The sequence below is a fragment of the Centruroides vittatus genome, unplaced genomic scaffold (genome assembly GCF_030686945.1).
Source record: "Centruroides vittatus isolate TY-2023 unplaced genomic scaffold, ASM3068694v2 contig_17, whole genome shotgun sequence".
Classification (NCBI taxonomy): Eukaryota; Metazoa; Arthropoda; class Arachnida; order Scorpiones; family Buthidae; genus Centruroides; species Centruroides vittatus.
In genome coordinates, this window is record NW_027121033.1 from 792,232 (window position 1) to 805,107 (window position 12,876).

Here is a 12,876-nt window from a genome sequence, read left to right on the forward strand (position 1 = left end):
TACATATAAATAAATGATCAGGATTATATAGAGAAATAGAAAATTAATTACTGGAATGTATATAATTTATTTGATATAGAAAAGAAAAAATGTTAAAGTAAGTTATAAAGTCCTGATCATCAGCCGTTCTCTAATTTATAGAATCACGAACGTATCTTGGATAAATTTTCAAAATTAAAACAAGATTTTAAAAAATTAATATGCAAATTAAAACAATTATTATATAAGCTACAATAATTTTAAGAAACCAAATTCATTCGCACCCATCAAATTCTTCTATAAAGATTTATCAAGAATCTGTTCGCATAAAGGTAGGGGAAAACGGGTCATTTCCCATACCTGAATTAGGCCTTCTAACGGAGGGCGATGGAGTTTCGGAAGCTGAAATCTTATAATTAATTCCCTAAGAAGTGTCGGAAATTTCTATTCTTTGCCTCATACATTAGTACGGTAAATTACACGATATAAGCTATTGTCACTTTGGCTTAAGGAATAATTATGATAGTGGGAGTATAACCGTCCCCACCTTGGAAAAGTTGCTTAGTTCGTATTCATTAATAAACTTACCTTAATAAAATCAAAAACTTTAGTTAACATGATGATAATGTAAGTATCCTTCTCCCAAACCATTCTCCAGAAATCAGCTGTCGTTTCATCACTTGGACCTGAGAAAATATCGCATTAAAATTAATAAGACGTAAGAGAAAATTTAATTTTCTTTTCTTTTATTAACAGAGTAAACACATGTACATCAGAAGAATGTATTTATATATATATATTTTTTAAAAATTTCCTACTCTGTTGCCAAGTTAAAAATTAAACAGCAGCAACAACAGAAAAATGTAATTTATATTTTAATAACAATAAAAACAATGTATATATATTCAAGCACACAATACATTTATTTAAATTTTTTCTTGTTTTTAACAAAACGAAACACACAATAATTTTAAGAAAGAGAAAAAATACCTCGAAAGATTTTTAAATATTCAATAAAAACAAAGAGAGGAATGAGATTAGAAAATAATATTTTCTATAAATAAATACAATGTATATATATATATAATTTATTTATTTACCTTGTGTAGCGATATATGCGTTTGGTTTTAATATACCCTAAAAATAGACAATAATTTAATTAATTTAGCAAGAGATTTCACAAAAAAATCCGCATTTTTCCCCTCTTATTAATGAATATCCGATCGCTCTACTCACGTCTATGTACGATGCATTTATATAATCGGAATCAGGAACACCAGGTAAATTTTCCAGAACAACACGATTGTAATCATCTAAAATATTAATTAAAACATTAATTTAGTCACGATAATTACTTGTAATTACTGTTCATTTTCTGATTATGTTATAAATTCAAACAGCGAAATGCGATATCGTCGAATTGTAATTAGTTTAAGAAGAGGAAGAGAGAGAATATTTACAATTTACGCAACGAAAATAACAAAATTATCGCAAATTATTAATTTAAAAACAGCTTATTAGAATGATAATTATGCTATTATGCTGCTGTGATAGGGTGAGAGAAATAAAATACAGTAACTTCAAGTTTCCAATCTTGCGTGCTAGTGAGAATTCCGTGTTAAATGTTTTTTTAAAGTGCTATTCGCTTAATCATTTCTAATCTATAATCATCATTCTGCCAGAATATTTTCTTTCGAGCTGTTTTAATAATTCATAACCTAAAATATTCTACTGGAAACTTCTGATGCCAAGTTATATTATCAATCAATATCTGACATATTGCCGTTGATGGAATTTACTGTACATAAATGTAAGAACATTATCAGAAATTTTGTAGAGGATCCGACGTAATAATAAAGTACCTTTGTTATTAACCAATTTATTTTTATCAGGATCAGGAGGGGCAAACAGAACACTTCTTGGAATCGAGTAAAAAATTCCACAACTCAGTGACGCGTTATAGCTTCGTGGGGTCCAGGCGAATTTGAATTAGGAGGGCCCCATGTATAGTATTGACTTCAAGCATCTTTCTTCGAGGAATGTTATTGATTTGGGGCCCTCTGTTAGTGGGGGTCATAGTCAATTACCCTTTTTGCATATAGGTTAACGGGCCACTGCCACAATTTATAACATTACGGCCTCGACCATAGGACACGTGAAAACCCCTAAAAATTTAATTAGCTTCCCCCTGGTAAATTTTTCTCCGAACGCTCAGTCTCAAGACTAAATTTAATATCAATAGTCATCATTTGTTCCATTTATCATAACTTACACTCCATATTCTGCATTACTTACGCAGTATGTAGAATAAGGCCTCGTATTTAGATTATACATGAAACAAAGCCAAAATGAACAGAGAAACTAGAGAAAATTTCTCGAATACATGTATTATTTCCGTGCCAAATCCGTGTCACCAACACTTAAAGGAATAAAGTATGTCCGGCTTAAAAAAAATCAAATAAAAATCGTACTGTCGCCAATCTGCTCCATTTGTGTCATCACTAAACCGTACATAAGTCAATAACAAATACCTTCTAGCTTATCGCATTTATAATAATTCTTTATCAAATAATCCACGCACTATTTGATGTATACCACTAAATTCTAATCAATTAAAATGTATCAAATATCTTTATTTATTTTTTATTGATACTGAAACCTGTTTCATACACCAAACCGACTTGTTTCATTCGTGTGATCTAATTACGAAACATTCTAACTACTGAATGAGTCAATGACGATGCATCTCGCTAATTTGTTTGTAGAGGTTTCTTTAAAATCTTTTTTTTTTTCCCCCATCAACCGGATTCATTCTTTCGTGTACTGAATTTCGCTTGAATTACTTCATAGATGTATATGCTTTTAAGACTTACTCAAAACGAGAATTTCTACTTAATATTCGTGATTTATTTACAGGTCGTAGCGTACTTAAAGCAATTTTTAACCATTTTCTCCGTGCTCAAGAGCTAATTAGTAATAATTGTTGCCAACGAAATATTGATCTGAAGCGCTTAAATTCTTTTATTTTACGTCAAGAACGTGTCTAGAAGTAACATGTTATTATTTGTTTAAAATTAACCAACGTCTGCGCTATTTGTTGTTTCGAATTGTTAGAATAATCGTAAAAATCTTCGTAACTTTACGTGGGATTTGTTATGAATCGATAGCTTCATTTTAATATTAAATTTCTTATTCTCTTGTAATATTTTATTTTAAATCAGTGCATAATTAGTATTCAAATTAGTAATATATGAAATGCAAATATTATTCATTATATTCATTTCATTTACAAACTAATTTAATTCCATATAGGACTGTGAATATATTATTTAGAGTGAAAATTATAGATTTATTCAAAGAAGATATTTTTATAAATTAAAAATTAATTAGTAAATGATTAAGATTGGAGTTTCATCCAGATCGATATTTTTGAATGAAAAAAGTGTAAGAAAATAAAGAATATTTTTCCAATTAATTAATGTTAAGAAGAGAGTTACATTTACTTTAATTAGTAAAAGACAGGAAAAATATCAAGAGAAAAATGTTTAAAAATGACTAAAAGCATAATAAAATGCACGAAAAATGACTTAACATAACATCTTATGTTATATTTCAGTATTATTTTAAGTCCATTCTAAGTTATTATGCTGTAAAAAAACTCAGCTCAGTAGAAGCTTCATTAGCGAGGTTGAGGCCGAAGTTTTTAACGCGAAAACGTGTACTCGGACGTTCAGCGCCGCTTTCCTGTAAGCCTAGAAGTTTGACAATGGCGTTTGGAAAGTCAATGGAATCATGCTCGACATTCCAAACGCCATTGTCAAACTTCTAGGCTTACAGGAAAGCGGCGCCGAACGTCTGACGTACACGTTTTCGCGTTTAAAACTTTGGCCTCAACCTCGCTATTGAACTGATAAGTTCTTATGCTATATAAAACGTAAGAAATTCGCTACACTTTGGACAATAATACTGAAAGATAGGAGTAGAAATTCTTACATTTCAGTACATTTTCATACATTTTAAATTATTTTATGCCAATTCTGTAGACAAGCACAAACTGTTATGCTCTATAAAACGAAGTTACAACGTTAAATTATTGTGTAACCGTTGTGTAAGTACATGTAAGTGTTGCGTGTGTTTACAGAATTTCGTTAAACGACTATAAAAATATAAAAATACTTACATGGTAGAAGTTTTTTATGTGAATTTTTGATTTCATTGGCTTCTTTACTAGCATGCCTGATGCTGTGAGATTCTCCTTTGGTTGCAACCTATCAAAATTTAATTAATGAAAACACGTTATGAATACATCATCACTAAGAAGAAGAAAAACAAAATTAAAAATTCGCATTCTTACAACAGTATATTGATAACCAGAAAAATGTAATAAAAACATCATTAATAATTCAAAACATAAATCTGTTTCGTAAGATTAAAAAATAATAATAATAATAATAATAATGCATTTCTCCTGAAATTATCTCTTCTCTGCAGAGCAGAGATGTATTGTAAGATGATACCTTTTTGAGAGGTGAGATAAATAACTCCTAATTTCTTTTTGTTTTAATTATAAATAAATGGACGTATTCTAAATTTTAAATTGTACTATTATACAATTTGAAATATTTTTCGCATTAGGATACTTGCCAATTTATAAAGTCCGTACATCGTTATCACGTATATAAATATAGATATTTAATATCAAATAACTCGAATTTAATTCACCCCTACATCCTTTAAATAAAAGGATTTTTCATAAAAGATCCTATGTCTCATACACGTCAGTGTTTATGACCCATTCTACCAAAATAAATTGTAGAGAATAACCTATAGTTTCTTTGCAGGCAATGTTAAAATACTCTAGTCTATCTATAGCACTTACTATTTACTTACAACATTATTTTCCATTGCAACAACAGACTCGCTCCTGACACAAATAAAGTTTCAATTTTTCTTACTACACTTATGTTTCATCTATGAACTTTAACGCAAGTACAGTACAGTGTATAAAGTCGAAGTTCTTGAATATGATATTTAATTTAATTTTAGAAGCGAAAAAAAAGAAGTGCTATTTTACTTCTCTCATCTGAAGAAAATTATGCATGAATTATGCAAATGAATGTATATCTAATTTTCCAGCAAAGTAAATGGGATTAGGAGTTTTATGCAGTACTGAAATGAGGAAGAATATTAAGCTTGACACGTTACATTTGGCATAAAATACACTAAACGTATGGAGAGAATTTTAAGACGTTCTCCCCATTCACCGATGTTTTTCGATAATATTGAATTTAGAAGCTTTCTTTCCGGTTTGTTTCTTGTTTTTTAAAGTGATAAAAAAAAAGAAAGAAATTGCTTAAATCTTAGATTTATTGCCCTTTGTCCGGATGAAAATTTCACAATTCATGCCCGGAACTTAAGACATTATCTTAATTTTAGTGAATTAAATTACGTTTAAACGCATTAAAATCAAAATAAATATTGTTAAATTATCAATCGATAAATAAATAATTTAATACGTTAATTTTTAAAAATATTTTCTCCTTACTCCCTACAGCATGAAAGTTCAATTTCTAGTTACTTTATATTATTAAATAATATAAAATAGCAAAATATATAAAGAGAAAGAAATTTTAATATTTAATGCTGAAAACTTTGTAAAAATTTCAAAAACCAGAACCATTGAAGCTCTTAATAGATTAAATATATAAAGTCCTTGCTAGGATACAACTGAAATAAATCTAGTTGTTATTATTTTACAAGAAATTCTGTTTAGAAAATGTTACATAAACTAAGTAAATATGGAAGATCAAGTTATATAAACAAACAAAAGAAAGCTATATATAAATATATAATTAGAAATGTATATATATATATATAAACTGTATATTAAAAACACGCATTAGTTAAGTTTATTTTATTTTTCGGGTTTTCATCTATATAATATTACTTAAATAATAAAAATTATAATTAAAATCTGAAGATTTCTTATGGCCAAAAAACAAGAATCATTTTTAGTTTCTCGAGTCAAATTTGCTTATATTAACGTCCGGTGCCGGAAACCCATTCTTAAGGACGAAATTTCGGTCGACTGACTTTCGGGCCACCCTGTACGCAGAGGCCCAAAATTTGGTTAACCGTCACAAAATACTTGTACTTTGTTCTCAACTCAATTAACGATTCTATTTTCACAACTGGAAACACACAAGTGTTAAGTGACTTTCGGGCTGCCCTGTAAATACGTAAAAAAGAAAATTAGGGCCTGATTTATACACGAACTGAACGGGCATTACACTTAAACTTATTATTATTTAATGCCAAGAGCAGGGCCTTTTTTTGAAGGGCCTTGAGGCAAATTTATTCTCGAAATATCAAATAACATATTGAAAAAAGTTAGAAAGTCATCCGTAGAATAAATCAAAGAAAACTAAAAACAAAATAAATAAAAAACCAGATTTTATCATGCATTAAACATTTGTAAATTCGAAAAATAGGTAAAGGATGCGTATTATAATATTTATAAGATTGAGAAAAAAAGGGAAAAAAAGCAATTTCCTTCACGGAAAAATGTTTAGTTAAAAAATACAAAAAAAATTTATCCGTTTACTAATATATAAAAATATTTTCAATGATAAGATACTGTCAATTGTGCTGATATATACTGTATAAGGTCAGCCCTAAAAATAAAATAAAAATACACTCCAAAACTTTTGACTTACTCCCGTGTAAGAAAATGCCTTCAGGCCCATATATACTGTACTTTATAATAATACAAAGGAACGCTATAAATCAATCCCTTACTACTTCAGAAACAAGATGTAATTTAGTTTAATTTCAGTCTCGTTCATCGATTTAAACCATTCTAACATCATGAAACGCACCCGACAGTTAATTAATGATACATAACACTAGTACGGGGTGGTCCAAAAGTTAGTTTACCTCGTTACGTGCGTAAACCGAGTTTAGAACAACGTATTCGAGTAATGTTATCGCTGTTTCTAATGTTTAATTTAGGAATTAACGGTATAATAAGTAGAGTTTCATCTTTTCAATGGTTAACTGATATTTGGACCACCTTTATATTATTTTATTGATTTATCTTCTAGAATGATTTACACGGTTTACAAGTTTATATTATATATAAACTTGTATATATATATATATATATATATATTATAATTTTTATGTATAAATATTTTGTGATATATATATATACACAATATATATATATATATATATATATATTTTGTGAGGTAGCAAATTCAGTTTAAATTGAACTCGTCATGTCCTGATTGCTTTTCGCCTCTGTAAATTAAAGTTTTGTATTTCGGTTTGTTTAACTAACGTTTCGTTTCAATAATTCAATATTCGATAACAAGGAGCTAAAGCTATTGTAATTATAATTAACTGTGATTAAATTCTTCATATTTGAATTACTGTTTTGTAAATAATTTTAAAGTTACTGAAATATTTTGATGAAAACTAAGTTTGGACAAAGCATATTTGCCATTTTTGTCGTGTTAACTATAAAGTATAGTCGTTTATAATAATAATATAATGTTTAATAACGATTTAAATGTGTTTAATTGTGCTACATACACTTACAGAATATATCTGAAGTTGCTTAAAATTTATGAAAATTATATTAAAAAACGTATAAATGATATATAAAATTCGATAAAAACAGCAAAAAAAAAAAAAAAAAAAAATAAGGAAAAATTTCAAATCTATATGTAAAAAGTCAAAAATATATATATATACGTATGTTATATATCGTACAATGCATCCACACCAAATCTAGCATGAATGTTCTTCGACAACTTAGTAAAATACTGTGAGGGGTTCCACCCCAACTATCCTTAAAGCCACCCTTCTTAACTTAAGCCCGAGCAAGCGTTAACATAATGCAGTTTCCTTACTGTAAATACTCAGGTCAATAAATGTACATTTTAGTTACTAAGACCATTGTTTTTATCGCCTTCTCCCACCCACTTAAAGTCTGAGCGACACCAGACACACAGCTCTACTTCGACTCCTTAAAAAATACTGTACAATAATACAATCATCTAAAGTCTACCCCCTCAAAAGCCCGAACACCACAGCTAGTAGCTTTTAAAAATATTAAAACAACGGCAAATGCTAGTATAAACTGCACAGAATCTCTGTCAAAAAATAAAACTTTACTGTTTTTGCAATATTTTAAAGATTTGGCTCCTTTTTAAAAGTAATTTGTGCTTTTTACCATGCTTTTAGGCTTCTTTATCTCATTCTTTTCAACAATTTTTCACTCTATCAGATAAAAATAAAAAAAAAAAAAAAAACAAGCAAAGTACTGAGTTGAATATTCGCAGATCGACATACACTACAATTAAATCATTACATTTCCTCTTATATACTATATAAAGGCTTTATACTTGAAAAAATACCACATTAGAGATAATACCATATCAACAACACTATTAACATTAAAAATATAACCCCCTAACTGCTTTATAAAGTTACAAAGCAATTCAAACAACGTATAATTTAGTAGCACAACAATTGTTGTAGGAATTAAATTGATTCAACAATTTAATTCCTACAGAATTTAATAAATTGGCATCTAAATCTTACATAGTTACATGCAAATTAATCAGGACTTGATAATTTAACAGCCGTCAGCTCTTTTCAATAGGAAACAATATAATGAATTATCATCGTGTCGAGAAATGAATAAGAGACAAATGGCTGTTTATAGCTTTTTATGAAAAAAATATTTAATTTAAATCATCAATGTCTGCTGTAGTTATGCTATTAAACATAAGCACGGATCAATAGGGACTATTGATATACAACATAATGGTGTATAATTATTGTTGTATACGGTATTTTCGGGTGTTACAACTGGAAGAAAACCTGAAAAACTCTACGTTGGCGAGGTGCGAACCTACATTCGGTGGTTTCATCCATTCGGACACTGATGGAATACGTAACAGGACGCAGAGTTATAGTTTATCACAGTGTTATTAACATGGAACTGATTACATTTTTTATTGCGTTACACTTTACAATGCTCCAGAAGATATTTATCATAAATAAACTGTTCGAAACAACCGTAAAAACGAACTTTATTACATCCGAAAACTTGCGATTTCGCCATAAATAACAGCAAAAGTTAAATAATCGGAATTATACCTAACAAAGAAATTATATACAATAAAAACTACAGAATAATTTATATATTCTGGAATAAAAATCTGAATGTTTGTTTATACTTTTTTATGGTTATGTGGTTCTCGTAAAAGAGAAACTTTTATATATTTTCTCAAAATAAAAAAATAAGAAAAAACATTATGTCAATGGTTTAAAAAAAAGAAGTAAAAATCGGATTTTGCAATAGAATTTGCTGATATTTTCGGCATTTTTTTTTTTTTGTGCATCGAATATGGTGTAATAAAAGTCGTATACCTAGTAAAATTGCGGTTTGAACACGACGTTAAACTTAGAGAATTCCTTACGTGCGATAGTGTACAGAGTAGTTTGATTTTACTATTCCCTATAGCATCTACAGAGAAGCAGTTTTTTTCCTCCTCTTCTTTGTTGAACTAACACAGAGAAAAAGCTAACCTACTTTCACCAACTTCCGTATTAAATTTCAAACTACAAAACATGGTATTATGGGGCCTCTTCGGTGAAATGTTAGAGGAGAAAGAATAAGAATAGCAGAATGATTTTCTTAAGTGCATTTTTTCCCTATCTATCAACATAAGCATTTTTACATTAACTGTTATTAAATTCCTTTACTTTTCACTGTTAGTGTAAATAAAAATAGAAGAGTGCATTATAGAAATTTAATACTTTCTAAACAAAAAAAATCGATAAGTTTTTTTTATAAATCTAGCAAAAAACAAAAAAAATAACAGTCTGTGAGTGGATTAACCTCTATAATCACTAGTAACTTACGGGGTTTGATTAGAGACTTTAAAGGATATTTGTATAATTTAATCGATTTTAAAGCACATCGATTTGAATAAATACTTAAATGAATTTAAAAAATCTTTTCTAATGAGAGTTTTTTGTTGGCTGGAAATAGATCTATCCCCTTTTGGCAAAGAACAATGTTTTCGCGTTCTGAGATCTTTTGTATGGCATTATAAAGTTGACATCATATGACAAATTGTTCTTTAAAAAAATTTAAATAAAAAAAATTTGTAACTGCCAGTGCCTTAATAGCTTACCCCTAAGATTATTAATTAGTGTTGAAATTAGAATTAAACCCTTATTTAAAAAATATAACAGTAATAATTACACGATCATCAATGCCAAAATGGTGATTGAATTGATGTTGTTATGTTTACTTTCCACATGAAAATCGGTTTAGTTCGTCTGAAGAATTTATCGGTAAGGAAAGAAATGTGGAAGTGTTATTTTGGGGTTCTACTTTGCCATCTCTTATGTATTTACACAGATTTAGACGATGGAATTACACACTTATATCGATAGTAATTGTGAAGTTTCTTAAAAGTTAGAATTTGTATGATGTTAAGGGAGAAAATTCGAAGAAATTTGCGGAAGATAATTTTCAAGTTGTTTAAAAGCAAACGACACGAGTGTATTAGCAGTCATTGAAACTAGCTGGCTGCATTCGTTTAGTAGAAAGGATTGGCTTATTGCCCGAAAGCTAATTTAGTGGATGTTGGATATATATATGTTTTTTTCTCACTGTTACAGACCACATATTGAGATTACTTTCAATTGACACGATATATTAATTTCTAAACACTAAATTCGAATATATAAACACACCGTCTGGAATAATGTAAACGATAATCCATTCCCCCCACTTCACATCCAGTTTAAAATACACAAACTGGCGTGTGATAATTGTATAAAATTACAAAACAAACCCGAATACCTACACGAGGGCAAAAGGGAGATTTTCACTTTGTAGATGAATTTTATATATAAAACGGGCCCCAAGATCATGTATTTGCTATATAACGTAAATTTAAACGTATCGATGCCTTAAATAACATAATAAACATATCTAGAAACAGTAAATAGATCGAGTGAATATTACTCAATACTTCACAGTGTAGAATTTATACGGTTTTAAGTATTTTTAAAGCGTGAAGTGATTTCACCTCTTAAAAATGCTTAAAGTGAATTTTTAAATGTATCCTTTATGCTAAAAATTCGTTTTAAGTAAATTTAAATTGCACACATGTCAAAAGAAAGCATCTAAATTTATTTTCTTGATTTCTGTCATTATCATTTCTGTAAAATACCAATATATATATATATATATATATATAATGTACATAATGAATATGTTTATTTACAGCTTAATATATTATATATAGAATTATGAGTGTATATTCTAAGGCTTTAAGTGCCAATTAATTTGATATTGCATTATAAAATCTATAAATAGTGTGTTTTATATAGATTTTCAAGTGGAAAAGATAATTTCGGTGACAATTGTCGAGGTTTAGGTAATGGTAACTCTATAATGCCTGAAATTATGTATTGTTACGTGTAAAATCATCTAGAACGTGTTGAATTTAGGCTTGTTAGGAAGGCCTCAAATATCAATAATAATACAATTTCAAGCCTTAATTTTCGAGGCTTTTCTAACCAGCCTATTCTTGCTGATTTTACTCCTAATTAAGGCTTGAAACTATGTATTATTACGGGTAAAATCAGCAAGAAAAGTCTTGTTGGAAGGGCCTTGATAATTTTCACAGGCAATTGTTAATGTAACCTGGTAATGTGTATTATTAACAAGAATATTTTAATTTTAGGCCTAGAGAAGGGCCTACAATTGAGATATTCCTGTACCAAAGTGCAAAATATTGTTTGAACGTGTATATTTTAAATGTGGAAGGTTACTACAACGTTTTACATGTGTTAAATATCAATATTAAGTTATATAATGTGATTCACAAGCAACAGTTATTAGGCCTAACAAAAAAGTGTAGACACATAAAAAATAAAAGGATTAGCAGTAAAAACAGAAGCTGTTATGTCTATTAAAGATAAAAAGTGATGATACCATTTATATTTTGAAAAAATACAGAAGCCATAATGTCCACTTTTTAAGTGTTTCTTCAATTTTTGGCACTTCTTCAAACGATTTCTCTGAATAGTCTACGTCAAAAGACGTCACGTCTCCATGGTAATGCGCGCGATTAGTCACGTGTTAGCGACTCGTTAATGAGTGGCAGACGATAGCAGACGATCTAGATACGATTTTCTTTATATTTTATCTTATTATTATTATTTCTTCCTCTTTATTATTATACTATTACGTTTCCGGATTATGAAAGCATTTCTGTTATATAAAAAGAGAAATTCTGTAAGGCTTTTGAAAAATTATAATAATAATATTACGTATTTTAAATTTTTAAAATTTTATCCAATCGAAACGATTGTAACATTCGTTGATTGAAAAATAAAATGTCGTGACGTGATTTAATGTTTTTTAAAATGTAATTATTTGGAGAAATTTTATTTTTAAAACTAAATATTTATTCTAAAAATAAATGAAAATTGTTTTTTATATATTTTAAAAGCGTGATTTCATCTTGCAAATTTTCTCGTTTTGAAAAAATTTAAATTTAAATTAACCAATCAGAAAATGTGTCGTATATTTACTTTATATGCGTTTATTATTAACCATATAAATGTTTAAGTAATTGTACGTACGGTAATTATAAATAAATAGAGAAATATACTCGAGTTTAACGGTTTTAATGTTACTAAAGATAAGTCGGTACAACTAGAATGAAACAATGCATTTTTTAAATTTAAATTTAAATGAACCAATCAGAAAGCATGTCCCGTGTAACACTTATATATAAATTTATTATTCGAATTGTTAATAAATAATTATTTATATTAATCGTTGTTTTAATTATA

The 12,876-nt window shown here is 28.4% G+C and overlaps 1 protein-coding gene across 2 annotated transcripts in view; it reads right to left on the reverse strand.

The window, feature by feature from the left end:
• The window catches only part of LOC136969084 (receptor-type tyrosine-protein phosphatase kappa-like), a 35,824-nt gene that overhangs the window by 5,924 nt on the left and 17,024 nt on the right, over positions 1 to 12,876 (reverse strand). Inside the window, exons 1-5 of one of the 2 annotated variants that reach the window (XM_067263180.1) lie at positions 12,011 to 12,144; positions 4,160 to 4,247; positions 1,216 to 1,292; positions 1,080 to 1,116; positions 568 to 665 (exon numbers count right to left, since the gene is read on the reverse strand). In XM_067263180.1, coding sequence (XP_067119281.1) covers positions 568 to 665; positions 1,080 to 1,116; positions 1,216 to 1,292; positions 4,160 to 4,247; positions 12,011 to 12,013 — 303 coding nt within the window. In that variant the 5' untranslated portion in view covers positions 12,014 to 12,144. Of the gene's footprint in view, positions 1 to 567; positions 666 to 1,079; positions 1,117 to 1,215; positions 1,293 to 4,159; positions 4,248 to 12,010; positions 12,145 to 12,876 lie in introns of those variants that run through there. The other variant, XM_067263179.1, reaches the window with a different exon arrangement.